This window comes from Cajanus cajan, chromosome 7 (assembly GCF_000230855.2).
Source record: "Cajanus cajan strain Asha chromosome 7, NIPB_CcT2T_4, whole genome shotgun sequence".
NCBI classification, from domain to species: domain Eukaryota; kingdom Viridiplantae; phylum Streptophyta; class Magnoliopsida; order Fabales; family Fabaceae; genus Cajanus; species Cajanus cajan.
The window spans coordinates 1,930,251-1,945,111 of NC_138523.1; the positions used below are offsets into that span (position 1 = coordinate 1,930,251).

The 14,861-nt window shown below is 32.6% G+C and overlaps 1 protein-coding gene across 1 annotated transcript; it reads left to right on the plus strand.

The window, feature by feature from the left end:
• The first annotated feature begins 1,893 nt into the window (after positions 1–1,893).
• On the plus strand, positions 1,894–4,744 carry LOC109792908 (protein PSK SIMULATOR 1). The gene has a single exon (XM_020352357.3). It carries the CDS (start codon positions 2,551–2,553, stop codon positions 4,321–4,323), a length of 1,773 nt encoding a protein of 590 aa, XP_020207946.2. The 5' UTR covers positions 1,894–2,550; the 3' UTR covers positions 4,324–4,744.
• The last annotated feature ends 10,117 nt before the right edge of the window (positions 4,745–14,861 follow it).

Sequence of the window (14,861 nt, forward strand, 5' to 3'; positions counted from 1 at the left end):
GATTTTGGGGGGAAGAAGATAACTACTATTATTGTATTATTGCATAAATAAGTTTTTCAAACACTCTTGGACTTGCTTTAATTTGGAAAATATTATGACTATTATGTTTTGTTTTATTAATCACGATATCGTTGTATCTATCCTTAAAAGTAATAATTAATTTTTATAAAAATTGTTAATATACATAAGATGAATATTTATCTTTTAATATAATCTATTTCACATTTAAGATTAAGATTCAAATTTAATGTTCAAAGAAATTAAAAATAATTATATTTATAAAATTAAATGAGCTTGTATAGAAATTTTTAGTGAAATTGAAAGAATCCGAAAAATATATCTTATACAAAAACACTTATATTAAATACAAAATAATATTTATGTAACTTCCTCTAACAGATGAAAGACAGCTGATTGTCTTATACCTATAAATTCCGTTCACTTTACAAATTGCTAATGTAAGAACATGACCCATTCAATAATTTTCAAATGTGGTACAATAGTCAAAGTTGCTATCTCCGTGAACCACAAGTTTAACCCGATCGAAATTTTCTCATAGTTTACTCATAACAATAATAAAAAAAATTAAGTAGCTCCTAAAACTTCCTAGTTTCTGACTTTTCTGATTGGGTTTAATTATTGACCCAATTAAACAAAATAAAAAAATATCTCTTTACATTTACAATTCCATGTTTTTGGGGTTGAAATTTCAAGTACAGGTGAGCATCCCAAAAGAGAAGGTCACCCCAATTCAATTCAAATCTAACTCTTTGTTGATATAAGGAAAAGTATATATAATGTTATTCTTGAAAGTTAAGAATAAAAATAAAAAGGTTTTATTCAAAAAAATTATTACTAAAATGTATAAAAATATTTCTTTTTTTATTTTCAATAAAAAAATACCTTTATTTTGGTTTAACTTCAATTTTAATCAATGATATTAATGACGTTAAAATAAAATCACTAAAATGAATTACCGATACATGTTTGATTTTTTTTTATTTATTAAAAAACATCACATGACTATAAAATTATTTCTTGGTAGATTTATCACAATTCTCGATCATTAAATCTACCTTAATAGTTCATACGTGATTAGTTTAATTATATTTTCTAATTTCTCTCAAATGAAATCTTAAATTTGAGTTTTATATATGAATTAAATTATTAAAAAAAAAAGAGTTAATTTCATCATGCAATAAATGTTGCTAACTTGATGTAAGATTTCTTTTTATGAAAAAAATTCTTATAATCATAAATAAAAATCAACATTTTTAAGATACTGTTAAGTAAGGAATTATATATATATATATATATGAATGCGTATTGGCGCAAATAATTAAAGTTTTTTCATGAGTGTGAGTTTGATTTTTCTTAGTTACTTTCTTTACTTGTTGAGTAACTCTTTCCTAGAGATTTTCGATGCCTAGGAAGAGTTAGTGGAGTAGTTATAATTGGATGAAATTATTTACTGTTTCATACTTTCAGCTAAAAAATACCCGTTGGTCAACCACTTTTTTTAAAATAAAAAATATAATATATTATTAATATAATTTCCCCGTAATGTTAACATATTATTATAGTCTTCAAGAAAATTGCTAATAATATAATCTCTAATATTTTTAATTATTAACTGGAAACTCATTAAAATTACAAAATTTGATGAATATTTTAATGAATGTCATTTATAATTTAATAGTTATTAATTGATTAATAATAAAAATTATACATTAAAGAGTAATTACTAAAACCCCTATTTATTTATTAATTTTGTGATGAATACTTGAAGAAACCAGAGGTGAGGAAGACCCATAAAATAAAATAAAAAAGAAAATGAAGAGGAGTTGAATGAATGGAGTAGCTAGATACAATACTTCCAAATTTAAAAACCCCTTTAGTCCACACCTCATTCCACTTTCTAAAATTCTGATACCCCTTTTTGAAAACCAGACACCAATCATCAAACAAACTCTCAAACTTCAAAACACCACACAACACAACACAGCACCCTCTCTCCAAAAAACATAAACTCTCCCAGTCCCAGGCACCAGCACCAACACCAACACCAACACTTCTCTCTCTCTTGTTATTGCTGCACACAATCAAGTACACCCATCATCCTCCCTCTCTTCACGCCTGCAACTAGTGCTCAATTTTGTGTTTGGCGCATGCTATTGCTAACCAACCAACCCTCTCCCTTCCAACAATTCCTTCTTCTTCCTCTTCCCATCATCATGCCACACTCACCTTTCTCTCTTTCTATGTTTTAACTTTCTCAAACACCTTCTGACTTCTCCACTATCTCTTCCATTGCCCCTTCTTTATTTATCATCATGACCCTCAAACAATTCAACCCAAGTTCCCAGCTTTGATACCCTCTTGGCCTCTTCCTCTTGTCCCCCTTAATGGGTCTTTCTCCAATTCAACCAAAGGTTCCATCTTTGATAAGCCTCCATGTTCTAGCCTTCCCAAAGGTGTAGCCTTTTGGGGGTGTATAAGTAGTTTTGGCACACCCCATTTTTTCTTTTGAAGAAACTGTGTGCTGCAGCTATGGTTGCAGAAGCTTGGATTGTAAAGATGGGTAACCAGGTAAGCTCCAATCTCAAGCATGCCCTTCTTCTTGAAACTTTGACCAAGAGGAAACAGAGCAACAAGAGGTCAGACACCAAAGTAACCATAGGTATTCTTTCTTTTGAGGTAGCAAATGTGATGTCCAAAACTGTGCACCTCCACAGGTCACTGTCAGAGTCTGAGATCTCAAAGCTGAGGAATGAGATCTTGGGCTCAGAGGGTGTTAAGAATTTGGTGTCCTCTGATGAGTCCTATCTCCTCGAGCTGGCTCTGGCTGAAAAGCTTGAGGAGTTGAACAGGGTTGCTAGTGTGGTCTCTAGGTTGGGGAAGAAGTGCTCTGAGCCTGCCCTGCAAGGGTTTGAGCATGTGTATGGGGACATTGTTGGTGGGGTTATAGATGTCAAGGAATTGGGGTTCTTGGTTAAGCATATGGAGGGAATGGTGAGGAAAATGGATAGGTATGTTAGTGTCACTAGGAATTTGTACAGTGAGATGGAGGTGTTGAATGAGTTGGAGCAAGCAGTGAAGAAGTTTCAGCATAATCAGCATGAGGAGAGTAGGAGGGCCTTTGAGCAGAAGCTCATGTGGCAGAAGCAAGATGTGAGGCATCTTAAGGATGTTTCCCTTTGGAACCAGAACTTTGATAAGGTTGTTGAGTTGTTAGCTAGGACAGTTTGTACCATTTATGCTAGGATTTCTGCAATCTTTGGTGAATCAGCTCTGAGGAAGAATGCCCTTGGGCTTGGAGGAAGCTCACCGGTTGCCCAAAATGAATGGGGTAATGTTCAGGCAAGTTCTGAGAGGTTGAAGCGCAACCAGAGCAAGAGAAATGGATACCATTCTGGTTCGGTTGGGAGAATCCCTGCGGCGGAGAAAAGGGGAGCTACTAGTAGGCCTCAGATCTCACCTCTCCGACCAGAGGATTTTGGATTTCCATGTGGAACAAGTCCAGGGAGACTTTTCATGGAATGCCTGAGTTTGAGTAGCTCAGTTTCGAAATTTGATGATGCTGATGATGATTATGTGATGAACCGGGAGGATCAACATAGTAGCTATCGCAGTGTTGGGATAGGGAATAACAGCATGAAGAGGGAACACACATGCCATTCTGGTATTCTAACTAATGCTCAAAGTGGTGTTCCTTTCACTGGAGATCTAAGACAAGCCAAATTTGGTGTTCAAAGTTGCACTACATTTGGTCCTAAAAGTAGGTTAGCTGTTTATGCTCCTCCTTCCACACTTGGAGGGTGTGCTCTAGCATTGCACTATGCCAATGTCATAATTGTCATTGAGAAGCTGCTTCGATACCCTCATTTAGTCGGCGAGGAAGCGAGGGATGATCTATATCAGATGCTTCCTTCGAGCTTAAGGTTGTCACTTAAGGCCAAACTGAAGTCCTATGTGAAGAATTTGGCCATATATGATGCCCCTCTTGCCCATGACTGGAAGGAGAATCTTGATGGGATACTCAAATGGCTTGCTCCTCTTGCTCACAACATGATCAGATGGCAAAGTGAGCGGAATTTTGAACAACACCAAATCGTCAGCAGGACGAATGTTCTGCTGCTTCAGACATTATACTTTGCTGACAGGGAAAAGACGGAGGAATCAATCTGTGAACTTCTTGTTGGGTTGAATTACATATGCCGGTACGAGCATCAGCAAAATGCTCTACTGGATTGTGCAAGCAGTTTTGATTTTGAAGATTGCGTGGAGTGGCAATTGCAATGTGGAGATTCTTTTCTCAATTGAATACATTTTGAATTTTGAAATCTTCAATATGGTGGTGAGCATTTTCTTGATTTTAAATATCTTATGAGGATATCATCTCAATACAATGTGGAATTACCAACTTTACACGTTGAGGGCTAATATTGTTGAAGACTTGAAAAGTATAATTGTATTTATTTACTGTTTGACTCGCAGTGGATAAGCAGTCATATTTATAAAGGGGCATAGAAGTTCAATCATACTGAACTTGTATATATTTATGTACAGATTGCTTATTGCTTAGAGTATGCTTTGTTAGAATCGTTGTCATGAATAGCACAGAAAAACTAGTATTGGTTTCATAATTTTTAAGCTGGTGTTGATTTGTTGGTGCTTGTATTTCTATTCTAGTTCTGTATCATGAATATGATCAAATCATAAGGTCTAGTTTTCTTGTCTGTAAGTTAATTCTCCCTTAAGCTTGTCTAGGCAGTTGACAGTGCCTATTCAAAAAATGAATTAATACTGAATTATAAGGAACTTTTACATTATTTGAAATTTGCAGATAGTACTTATGAAGGGAAATATTGTAGATGGATGCTGTCTCAATTGGTTATCACTTATCAATCTATTAAATACGCAAACAATAATTTTCCCAGGATTCTATAACTTCTTTTCCACCAGAAAAAAGAAACTGAAACTCCAACCTTGTTAGATAAAGATTTATGACATGTTAGAGAACCGGCACACATCCTCCTTTCTATTCAAATCTCTCGATTTCTTTCCATATTGGTGCTTGATAATGGTGTCCTACAATGCTGTAGAGTCCAAGATTAGATTACCATATTGGTGAAAAGAGTGACTTATGCTGTCACTGCACTGTTTGAACCACTTAACAAACATAGGAAAATCACACTATGACAAGACATCGTTGACTTGAAGTGGCACAGCTTTGCTGATCCACCATGCTGTCACCTGTGACATTCATTTATAACCCAGCTGAAAATTTATTATCTTCTGCTTGATTTTGCTTCATATCATAACAGAACCCCTCTATATAATATATTAAACTAAATTCATGTATAAACATTTAGGCTAAAGTAATATTTTCATTAGGAAATCATAAATCAAATCACCCCATAATGTGTGTGCGCACGTGCAGAAAGTGAAGTAATCAAGAATATTTATCGTACCTCTGTCTGCAATTAGAAGGATAGTTAACTTATTTTGTTACATTAAATTTGTTGATGATTTGTATTTTTTTTAAGAAAATCATCCCTATAATTATTGAAATTTATCATCTTATTTTTTTTATTCAATTATTTCCACTTAATTAATTAATGTGTGCAGAGAAAATAGTGGTTATATATTTTATCTTGTTAATTTGTGACTAGTCATCTTTTATAATACTCATAAGAAAGGAAAAAAAAACTTTATTAACTAAAAAAAATGTAAAGTAATTGCGGATACTCTGGTGAAAAAATAAGTGTAAAAGATACTTATATGATGGGGAAAAGGTAATGCATTTTATTTCTCCATCCAAATATGAAAAATAAGGAGGATGTCAAAAAAACATAGATCAACATATCAAAACCAGGGTTTTAGAAGATTCATAAAATAGATATATTTTGGGATGTAGGACATGTGGGCAAATGTGGAATGTGTTGTTATTTCTTGTTAAAGCATAAAAAGCGACAGATCTGAATTCATTTTATTTATTTTTCTTTTTGTTTTGTTATTATCTCAGTGGGAACAGAAACACTATCTACCTTGTCAGTTTAATTAATATAATTACTAAATCCAGCCTGTTGAGGCCATGAAGTGGCCTAACATAGGTGGGTAGAAGAGGGCATTCACTTTGACAATAAAAGATCTTTCAAGTGTAGTTGGGTGCCATTAATCTTTTGTGGGGAGTGTTACCTCCTTTTATGAGTTGCTTGCATTTCATTATGTGACACAAAATCAAGGTCCACACTTGTTAGATCTTCTTTCTCATTAACACATGACCTTGTAGCTGATCATGAAATCACATCCATAGAAATATTATTTTCACATAAATATATTTTTGAAAAATATAAGGTTTAATTACTTTTTAAACTTTATAGTTTTATAAAATTTATCATTTAGTTCCTATAATTAAAAACATTTTATTGTAGTTCTTATACATATCACTTATGGGATTATAGGAACTAAAAGGAAAAAAAGATATGTGCAAGAATTAAAATAAAATAAAAATTAATTATATAGGTTAATAGGTAAAGTTTATAAAATTATTAACACCAAAAAGTAATTAAACCAAAATATAATAAGCATGTCAAAGTGATAGTTTTAATTTGAGGAACTATTTTTTTTAGATGAAATGTTAAGGAAATGTATGGAAACACATTTACAAAACCTTCGGACGGGAATTCAATTAATCAAAATGTACAATGAAGATTGTATTGATATGATTTTGAATTTCTTGATAAATATGATTATATATATATAATTGTAATAACAACTTGTTCTTATTAATTTAAGTGATATAATCAAAGCTTATATAATATATTTCTTATTAATTATTGGGTTTGAGAATTTATATATAATTTAAGTGACACAATAAAACATTTTCAATTCTACTGTAAATTGATTTATGTGATAGTCGAAAATATAAGTAATAAAAAAAAATCAGGGTTAGTAACTGTTCATGAAATCACAACCACAGAAATAATATAAATTTTTTAAATAAATATCTTTTTAAAAAATATTATAAGCATGTCAAAATAATACTCTATGCAAACTGAAATATAAGTTAAAAAAAAATCACGCAACATAGGCTAAAATATAAACAAATCTTAGTTAATTTTATCTTATTTAATAATATCACATCCAAAATATTCTTTATTTAACTGAGGTTTTATTGCTATTTTTTTATTATTTCTGATATCTAGTTTTAATAAACGAGATGTTAGAAATGTAAAGAAAAAGTAAATAAGAGATAAATGACATATTAGACATCTGCAAGTAATTCTAATAAAAATGAAGAGATGAATTATTTTCTTAATTCATATAGTAACATTTTTTACACTCATATATATTATAGCTTTAAACGATGAAAAGAAAGGAATTAAATATGTTTTAGGTATACAGTAGCCAGTAGCCACTAGGTAAGAAGGTGCATGCTTGACATTAACAATTAAAACAAGAGGCAGTTGAGCTGGATGAGCAATAGTAACACATAAAAATAAGGTTTGTTTTTCAATTATTACATCCTTATGTTCAAAATACCCCAATAAAATTTCTTAAGATATAATCATCTCCATTAAAATAAAAAAAAATTAAAAAAAAAACTATGGTTCCAAAATTTTGCTAGCTAATTCATTATTGCTTCAGCTATACCTTGAACTTGTTGAGTTTTAGAAGAAAAGAAAGTTGAGTTTCGTGTTGTAACATAGAAAAAGTGTAGAGAAGTGATTAATAATAGGTTGTTGTGTGTTTTGGAAGCACTTATAATTCGTCCACCAATATGGTTCCTAGTCAATTTTGAATTAATGGCTTCTTTATAACAACAATGTATACTACTGTACGGTTCAAACTCTTCCATGGGGCACCTAGCCCCAAGTTTTGCTATTGATGGTAATAATATATCAGTCGATGAACCTAGGTCAGAGACAAACTTCATGTGCAATAAGTCTAAAGAAGGGAACCAAATTAAATTTCAAAACTTTAATAAGATTTTAGAGTAGATTTTGAGTAGTTAATGCACGGGATTTGCATTATGGGACAGTGCAATATATTGTCTCTTTCTCTTTCTCTTTCTCTTTCTTTTTTTATTTTTATTTTTAGAGTGTATTTGAAAAAATTATAAGAATTAGATTATTTTAATAATTCATTATATGTATAATAAATTATTACTATAATTAATTATAATCCGAACAAACTTTTATTTGAGTAGTTTGTTGAAAAAAAACTTTTAGATATTTAATTTTGTTTGGATTAAATAAAAAATTAACCTTTTAATGTAGTAAATCATTTTTAAGAAAAAAATATTGGGTAAGCATGTGTGGACCCCAGTAAGAACTAGTGTTAGAGCATCTGTAATGAGAGTTGTTTATATAAGTAATTCCCTATGTGGCTATGTCACACTCATAAAGTGAGTCAGAGCTGATTTGACAGTGATATAGCATAGGGAGTTGCTTATAAACAACACCTTTAGATAGTCTTAGTGAGGTTGTTGATTGAGGAGGTTTAACTCACCTGTGCGTCCTACTTGAAGAAATTGCATGTGCAGAGTTTCATATCAATTTCAGTAGCTTCCAACACCTCTTTATGGTATTCCGCTGCATAAGTGGCCAAACTCCACTCAACTACCTTTTCTCTCCTAGATAGACGTGACTCTTTCTTTCTTTATCTTCTGCACCAAATTAAACCTTCTTCTGCTTAATCTTCCAACCCCTACCAAGCTTTTCACAGGTAAGCTTATGTAGGATTCTTTTTTATTTTAATTTATAATGGTGTAACACAATTAAAATTCAACGTATTATATATATGTTATTCAAACTCAGTCAAAAAAAAATGTTATTCAAACTCTATCAACAAATATCTAAATAATACATTATTCAATTATTTAAGTAAGATTTTTAGTTTGATTTTTATATATAAAGCAAAAAGAAAGACTCTATTAAAAATAGTCAATTAGATTTTCTAACATATTAATTATTAATAAAATTGATAAATATTTCGTATTAATAATATAGTTTCCCAAAATACTATTCCAATTTTATTACCAAATTGAGTCTAGTAAAAGTGCGTATCCTCGTCTCTAGCACTAGTACAAGAATTTTCTATTATTGAGGAATTTTCTTTTGTGACTTAAATTATTTCTTGGTAATTTTGAGATTTGTGTTAAGAATGACTAAGTCCATTAATAACTAGTCTTATTTGTAAAATAAAAAAGTAGGAGTCATTTGTAATTTTATTTGATTTTTTTAATCTATCAACATTAAATTGAGTATCAATAATTTTATTTACTTATATATTTTACTTAATTAACTAAATTAGATCTCTTGATTGTAATTTTGTTTGATTAAAATAAATTAATAAACCTCGAAGAGAAAAAAAAAAAGCATGAGTTTACAAGAACTCAAGTTATGATCAAATTAGTGAATAAATGTTAAGTTATCAAATTTAGGTTGAAATGTTCCAGTTTTATATTTTTAAAAAATAATAGATGACATAATTAGATCTTGAAGTCAACATAGAAATTGAAGATAATTGTCTTAAATTTTTAATAAAATTAAGATCAACTTCATACCATACATATAGATATAGATAAAATGTTTAGACCACATAATGTCTTAGAAGATAAGTTATAGAAATGTAGTTTATGAATGATGATGATGAATAATTTTACCCTTTAAGTGTTTGATCTTATGAATGACTTGAGGTATCTATATCAATGTATAGGAAAGATAAATCATGAGAAAAAACAATTGTGAATGTTATGATTTAAGTTAATTGTTAACGATTTGACGTGTGTTTTGAGTATAACGAAGTTTAAGGTCTTATTGTATGATATTGATAACCTTGCTAGATTAGTTATGTTATTGATCAGGATCATGAGTATATCTTCCTAATCTACTTACAATATATGCAATGTGTTCAGTTTATAATGATTAGGCAAATGCAACAAGGAACTAATACTTTGCGAGTATTTAAGAAGAGAGACGCCCTCACCAATATTTTTCTTCAATTTTATATTAGAATCAAATGAGGTAGAAATATGTTTCACATCAAAATAATTAAACTTCTTTAACAATTTTTAATATAATGTGATTGTGTCAAAACAATACCATCATTATTCTTTATTAACTTAATACCTAAAATAACATTAATCGGATCAAGATCCTTCATTTCAAAATTACTAGACAAAAAATACTTCATATCATTTATAGCATGCAAATTACTTTCAATGATTCAAATGTCATCCACATAGAGACATAAAATAACAAATGAATCATCATCAAATTGTTTCATATAAACACATTTATCACTATTATTAAATTGAAAACCATATGACAAAACAACTTTATCAAATTTATCTAGTCATTGTTTAGGTGTCTGTTTTAAATCACACAAAGATTTAACAAGCTTATTTTCCATTCCAAGTTTTATAAAACCTTCAGATTAATTCATGTAAATTTCTTATTCCAAGTCTGTGACACCCTCTACCCCGCATATCATAAATCAATAAATTTAAATAATATAACTTTAATAATCAAACATGTTTACAGAGTATCACATTTGTAACAAACATAATCAGCGGAAATTACAAAGAAATAAATCTCAAAGTTTTCAAAGTAATTTAAAATAACATTAACAACCTAATCTAATCTTATCTATACCCCGATGTCACATGTCCTATCAGAGCATAGCCCATAAAGAAGCCTAAGCTTCACCACCAACATCCTCAGCCTCATGCTGATAATCACCTGTATAACGGTTAAAGAAAAAAAACAACACAAGAAAAAGGGAGTGAGAAAACATCTCACTCGGCTCACAGTGTAGGAATATATACTAGATAGCCAAACACAAACAATACATACGTAAAATAACAATATCTCATATTTGCACATATATCATGCATTGGTTTTCTTAACTAGACTCACAAATGTATGCATGTATACGGAAGATTCTCATATCATCGTGGGTGACCCTAAGGTACACCTGGTTATCATATCGTGGGTGACCCAAAGGTACACCTGGTTATCATATCGTGGGTGACCCAAAGGTACACCTAGTTAGTCGTGGGTATGCGGCCTCAGCGGCACACCTGGAGTATTGTATGCATATGATGCATGTCAAACAAGACTCTATGCATTCTCATATTACTCTATCACTTTCCATGGTCATTTCATATCTCATTAACATATTATCACATTTCATATCTCATGTCTCAACCATAGTTCATATTATCTCCTGGTCATTTCACATCATCATATTTCATCATCACATCATATCATATTATCATCATATCATATCATCACATTCACATTATCACATCATATTCACAACTTAACAATCATAGTCTCAACATAGTTTCTATTCATACACGTATATTAACCAAGCAATTAGAACATACAAACAATATGACATATAACAAACACAGGATTGGGGGCCAATCCCACTACCCAGCATACAATCCCACACCCAGAGCGAGGTTTCTCACTCCCCCCCTTACCTGGATGACAAGCGCTGAAACTAAAGAAGAGCTTCCTCCTCTAGGCTCCTTCTACTAGGATAGAACCACCTCCTATGGATTCCTCTAGGTCTTCAAAGAGAAGAAGAGGAGAAGAAGAGAGTATAAGAGAAGAGAGAATGAGAATTGAGGGATGGTTTGCAATGGAGAAGTGAAGGGCTATTTATAGCCTTCAAGACACATTAAAAAAATGGAAAATAATGAAAAAATCTTAGACAAAACTAAGTGGAATGAATTAGTGAGATGAATTATTAAAGTTGGTGGGATGAATTAATGGAGTTGGTGCCATGTTCTTTTCCTCACCGACTTTAGCTACTGATTTGGACCTTATAGACAGCCGAATCTGAAAATATTTCCTTCATGAAAGTTGTAGGATTTTCTCTTATCTTTCCATAGCCACCAAGTTTGTATCATTTGAACAACCACCGACCAAGTTATACCCCACAAACCGAGGCTTGCCAATCAGTCCAGCGAGAAACAATTGTATCAATCAAATTCCAATTTTGACCTCCTAAACGACCGATTTTGCAAATGGCTATTTCTGTAAAAGTTGTGCGTTTTTCTCTTAGATTTCCATTGACACCAATTTTGCATCATTTGGACCATCACAGCCCAAGTTATGCCCTAAACACCGAGGTTTGCCAGTCAGCCCAGCGAAAACGATTTTATTGAAAAGAAAGTTTACAACCAACAATATACATATATTTCTAAAGCCTATAATTAAGCATAAATGGAGTAGGAATTAGCTACATTTGGAATAAAAGATAACTACCAAATATCATAATAATAATAGTAACCATTTTGGAAAACTGGGGTGTTACAATTCTCCCCTCCTTTAAGAAATTTCGTCCTCGAAATTTACCTGAAAATAGGAATGGATAAACTTCACGCATCTTGCTTTCTAATTCCCAGGTAGCATTTTCTTCAAAATTTCCTCCCCAAACGACCTTAACCAAAGGAATTTCCTTTCCTCTTAGTTGTTTCACCCTCGTATCATCAATTCTTAAAGGAACTGTTTCATAGGTGAGATTATCTTTCAATTGAACGTTGTCAGACTCAATGATATGGGAAGAATCATGGACATATTTTCTGAGTTGGGAAACATGAAAGACATTATGAAGATTTGAAAGAGATGGGGGTAAGGCAATTTGATAGGCTACTTCACCAATCCTTTTAAGGATTTGATAAGGACCAATGAAACGTGGAGTAAGCTTACGAGATTTTAGTGCTCTGCCTACTCCTGTCCAAGGAGTAACTTTAAGGAATACATGATCACCTTCATTAAACTCAAGGTCCTTTCTCCTCTTATCACTGTAACTCTTCTGCCTACTCTGAGCTGCTCTCATTCTCTCCTGGATCATCTTAACTTGTTCAGTAGTTTGTTGAACTATCTCAGGTCCTAAGATAACATTCTCTCCAGGTTCTACCCAACACAAGGGTGTTCTACATCTCCTACCATATAGAGCTTCATAGGGTGCCATCCCAATACTGGAATGGTAGCTATTGTTGTAGGTAAATTCTATCAAAGGTAGGAAACTATCCCAACTACCCCCATGTTCTAAGATGCAAGCTCTCAACAAGTCTTCCAAAGATTGAATAGTTCTTTCGGTTTGGCCATCTGTTTGGGGATGGTAGGCTGAACTCAATCTAAGCTTAGTACCTAGAGCCTCATGTAAACTGTCCCAAAATCTAGAAGTAAACCTAGGATCTCTGTCAGAAACTATACTAGTAGGAACCCCATGCAATCTCACAATCTCACTTATGTACAACTTGGTTAGTCTCTCCAAAGAGTATCTAATGTTAATGGGAATAAAATGGGCAGACTTAGTCAATCTATCTACAATGACCCATATAGCATCTAGGTTTTTCGTAGTTTTAGGTAATCCAACTATGAAATCCATAGAGATGCTATCCCATTTCCATACAGGCACATCCAAAGGTTGCATCAAACCTGAAGGTTTTTGGTGTTCTACCTTAGCTTTTTGACATACTAGGCAGGCATACACAAATTCCTCCACTTCCTTCTTCATCTTAGGCCACCAAAACATCTTCTTAAGGTCTTGGTACATCTTAGTGGCTCCAGGATGAATACTAAGGCTACTCCTATGTCCTTCTTCAAGAATTGTTCTCTTAAGTTCAGGCACACCAGGAATACACAACCTATCCCTAAATCTCAATACTCCATCTATTCCAATTCTAAATTCACTTTCCACACCTTGATTCAACTTCTCAGCTTGACTCAATAAGAAAGGATCTACCTTCTGACCTTTTCTAATTTCATCTATCAAGTTATTAGTCACCTTCAAGGTTCCCAACCTAATACTCTTAGGAGTTAGCTCACACCCTAAACTCATATCCCTAAATTCCTCAATCATGTGCAATTCCCTCATCATTAAAGAAGAAATTCTCAAGGATTTCCTACTCAAAGCGTCAGCTACCACATTAGCTTTGCCGGGGTGATAGTTCAACTGAAAGTCATAGTCCTTAAGAAACTCTAACCATCTTCTCTGTCTCATATTTAATTCTTTTTGGTCAAACAAGTACTTAAGGCTTTTATGATCACTAAACACCTCAAATCTAGAGCCAAACAAGTAGTGCCTCCACAACTTAAGTACAAAAACTATAGCAGCTAACTCAAGGTCATGAGTAGGATAGTTCTGTTCATGGGTTTTAAGTTGTCTAGATGCATAGGCTACTACCCTTCTTTCCTGCATAAGTACTCCACCTAAACCTGATTTGGAAGCATCACAAAATACCTCAAAAGTCTTGCTAGGGTCAGGTAATACTAACACAGGGGCACTAGTTAGTCTTTTCTTAAGTTCTTGAAAACTCTCTTCACACTTAGAGTCCCACACAAAAGGTTGGTTTTTCCTAGTCAATTTGGTCAAAGGTAAAGCTAATTTAGAAAAACCCTCTATAAATCTCCTATAATACCCAGCTAGTCCTAGAAAACTCCTAATCTCAAAAACTGACTTAGGTGTTTTCCATTCAAGAACCGCCTCTACCTTAGAAGGATCTACAGCTATCCCATCCTTGGATATCACATGTCCTAAAAAATTTACACTCTCCAACCAAAATTCACATTTTGCCAATTTAGCATACAACTGTTTCTCCTTAAGGGTTTGAAGAACGATCCTAAGATGCTCAGCATGCTCCTCCCTATTCTTAGAATATACTAGAATATCATCTATGAAGACCACTACAAATCTATCCAAGTAAGGGTGAAAGATCCTATTCATGTAGTCCATGAAAACACTAGGTGCATTAGTCACACCAAAAGGCATCACTAAATACTCATAGTGCCCATAGCGGGTCCTAAAAGCAGTCTTTGGGATATCCTCGG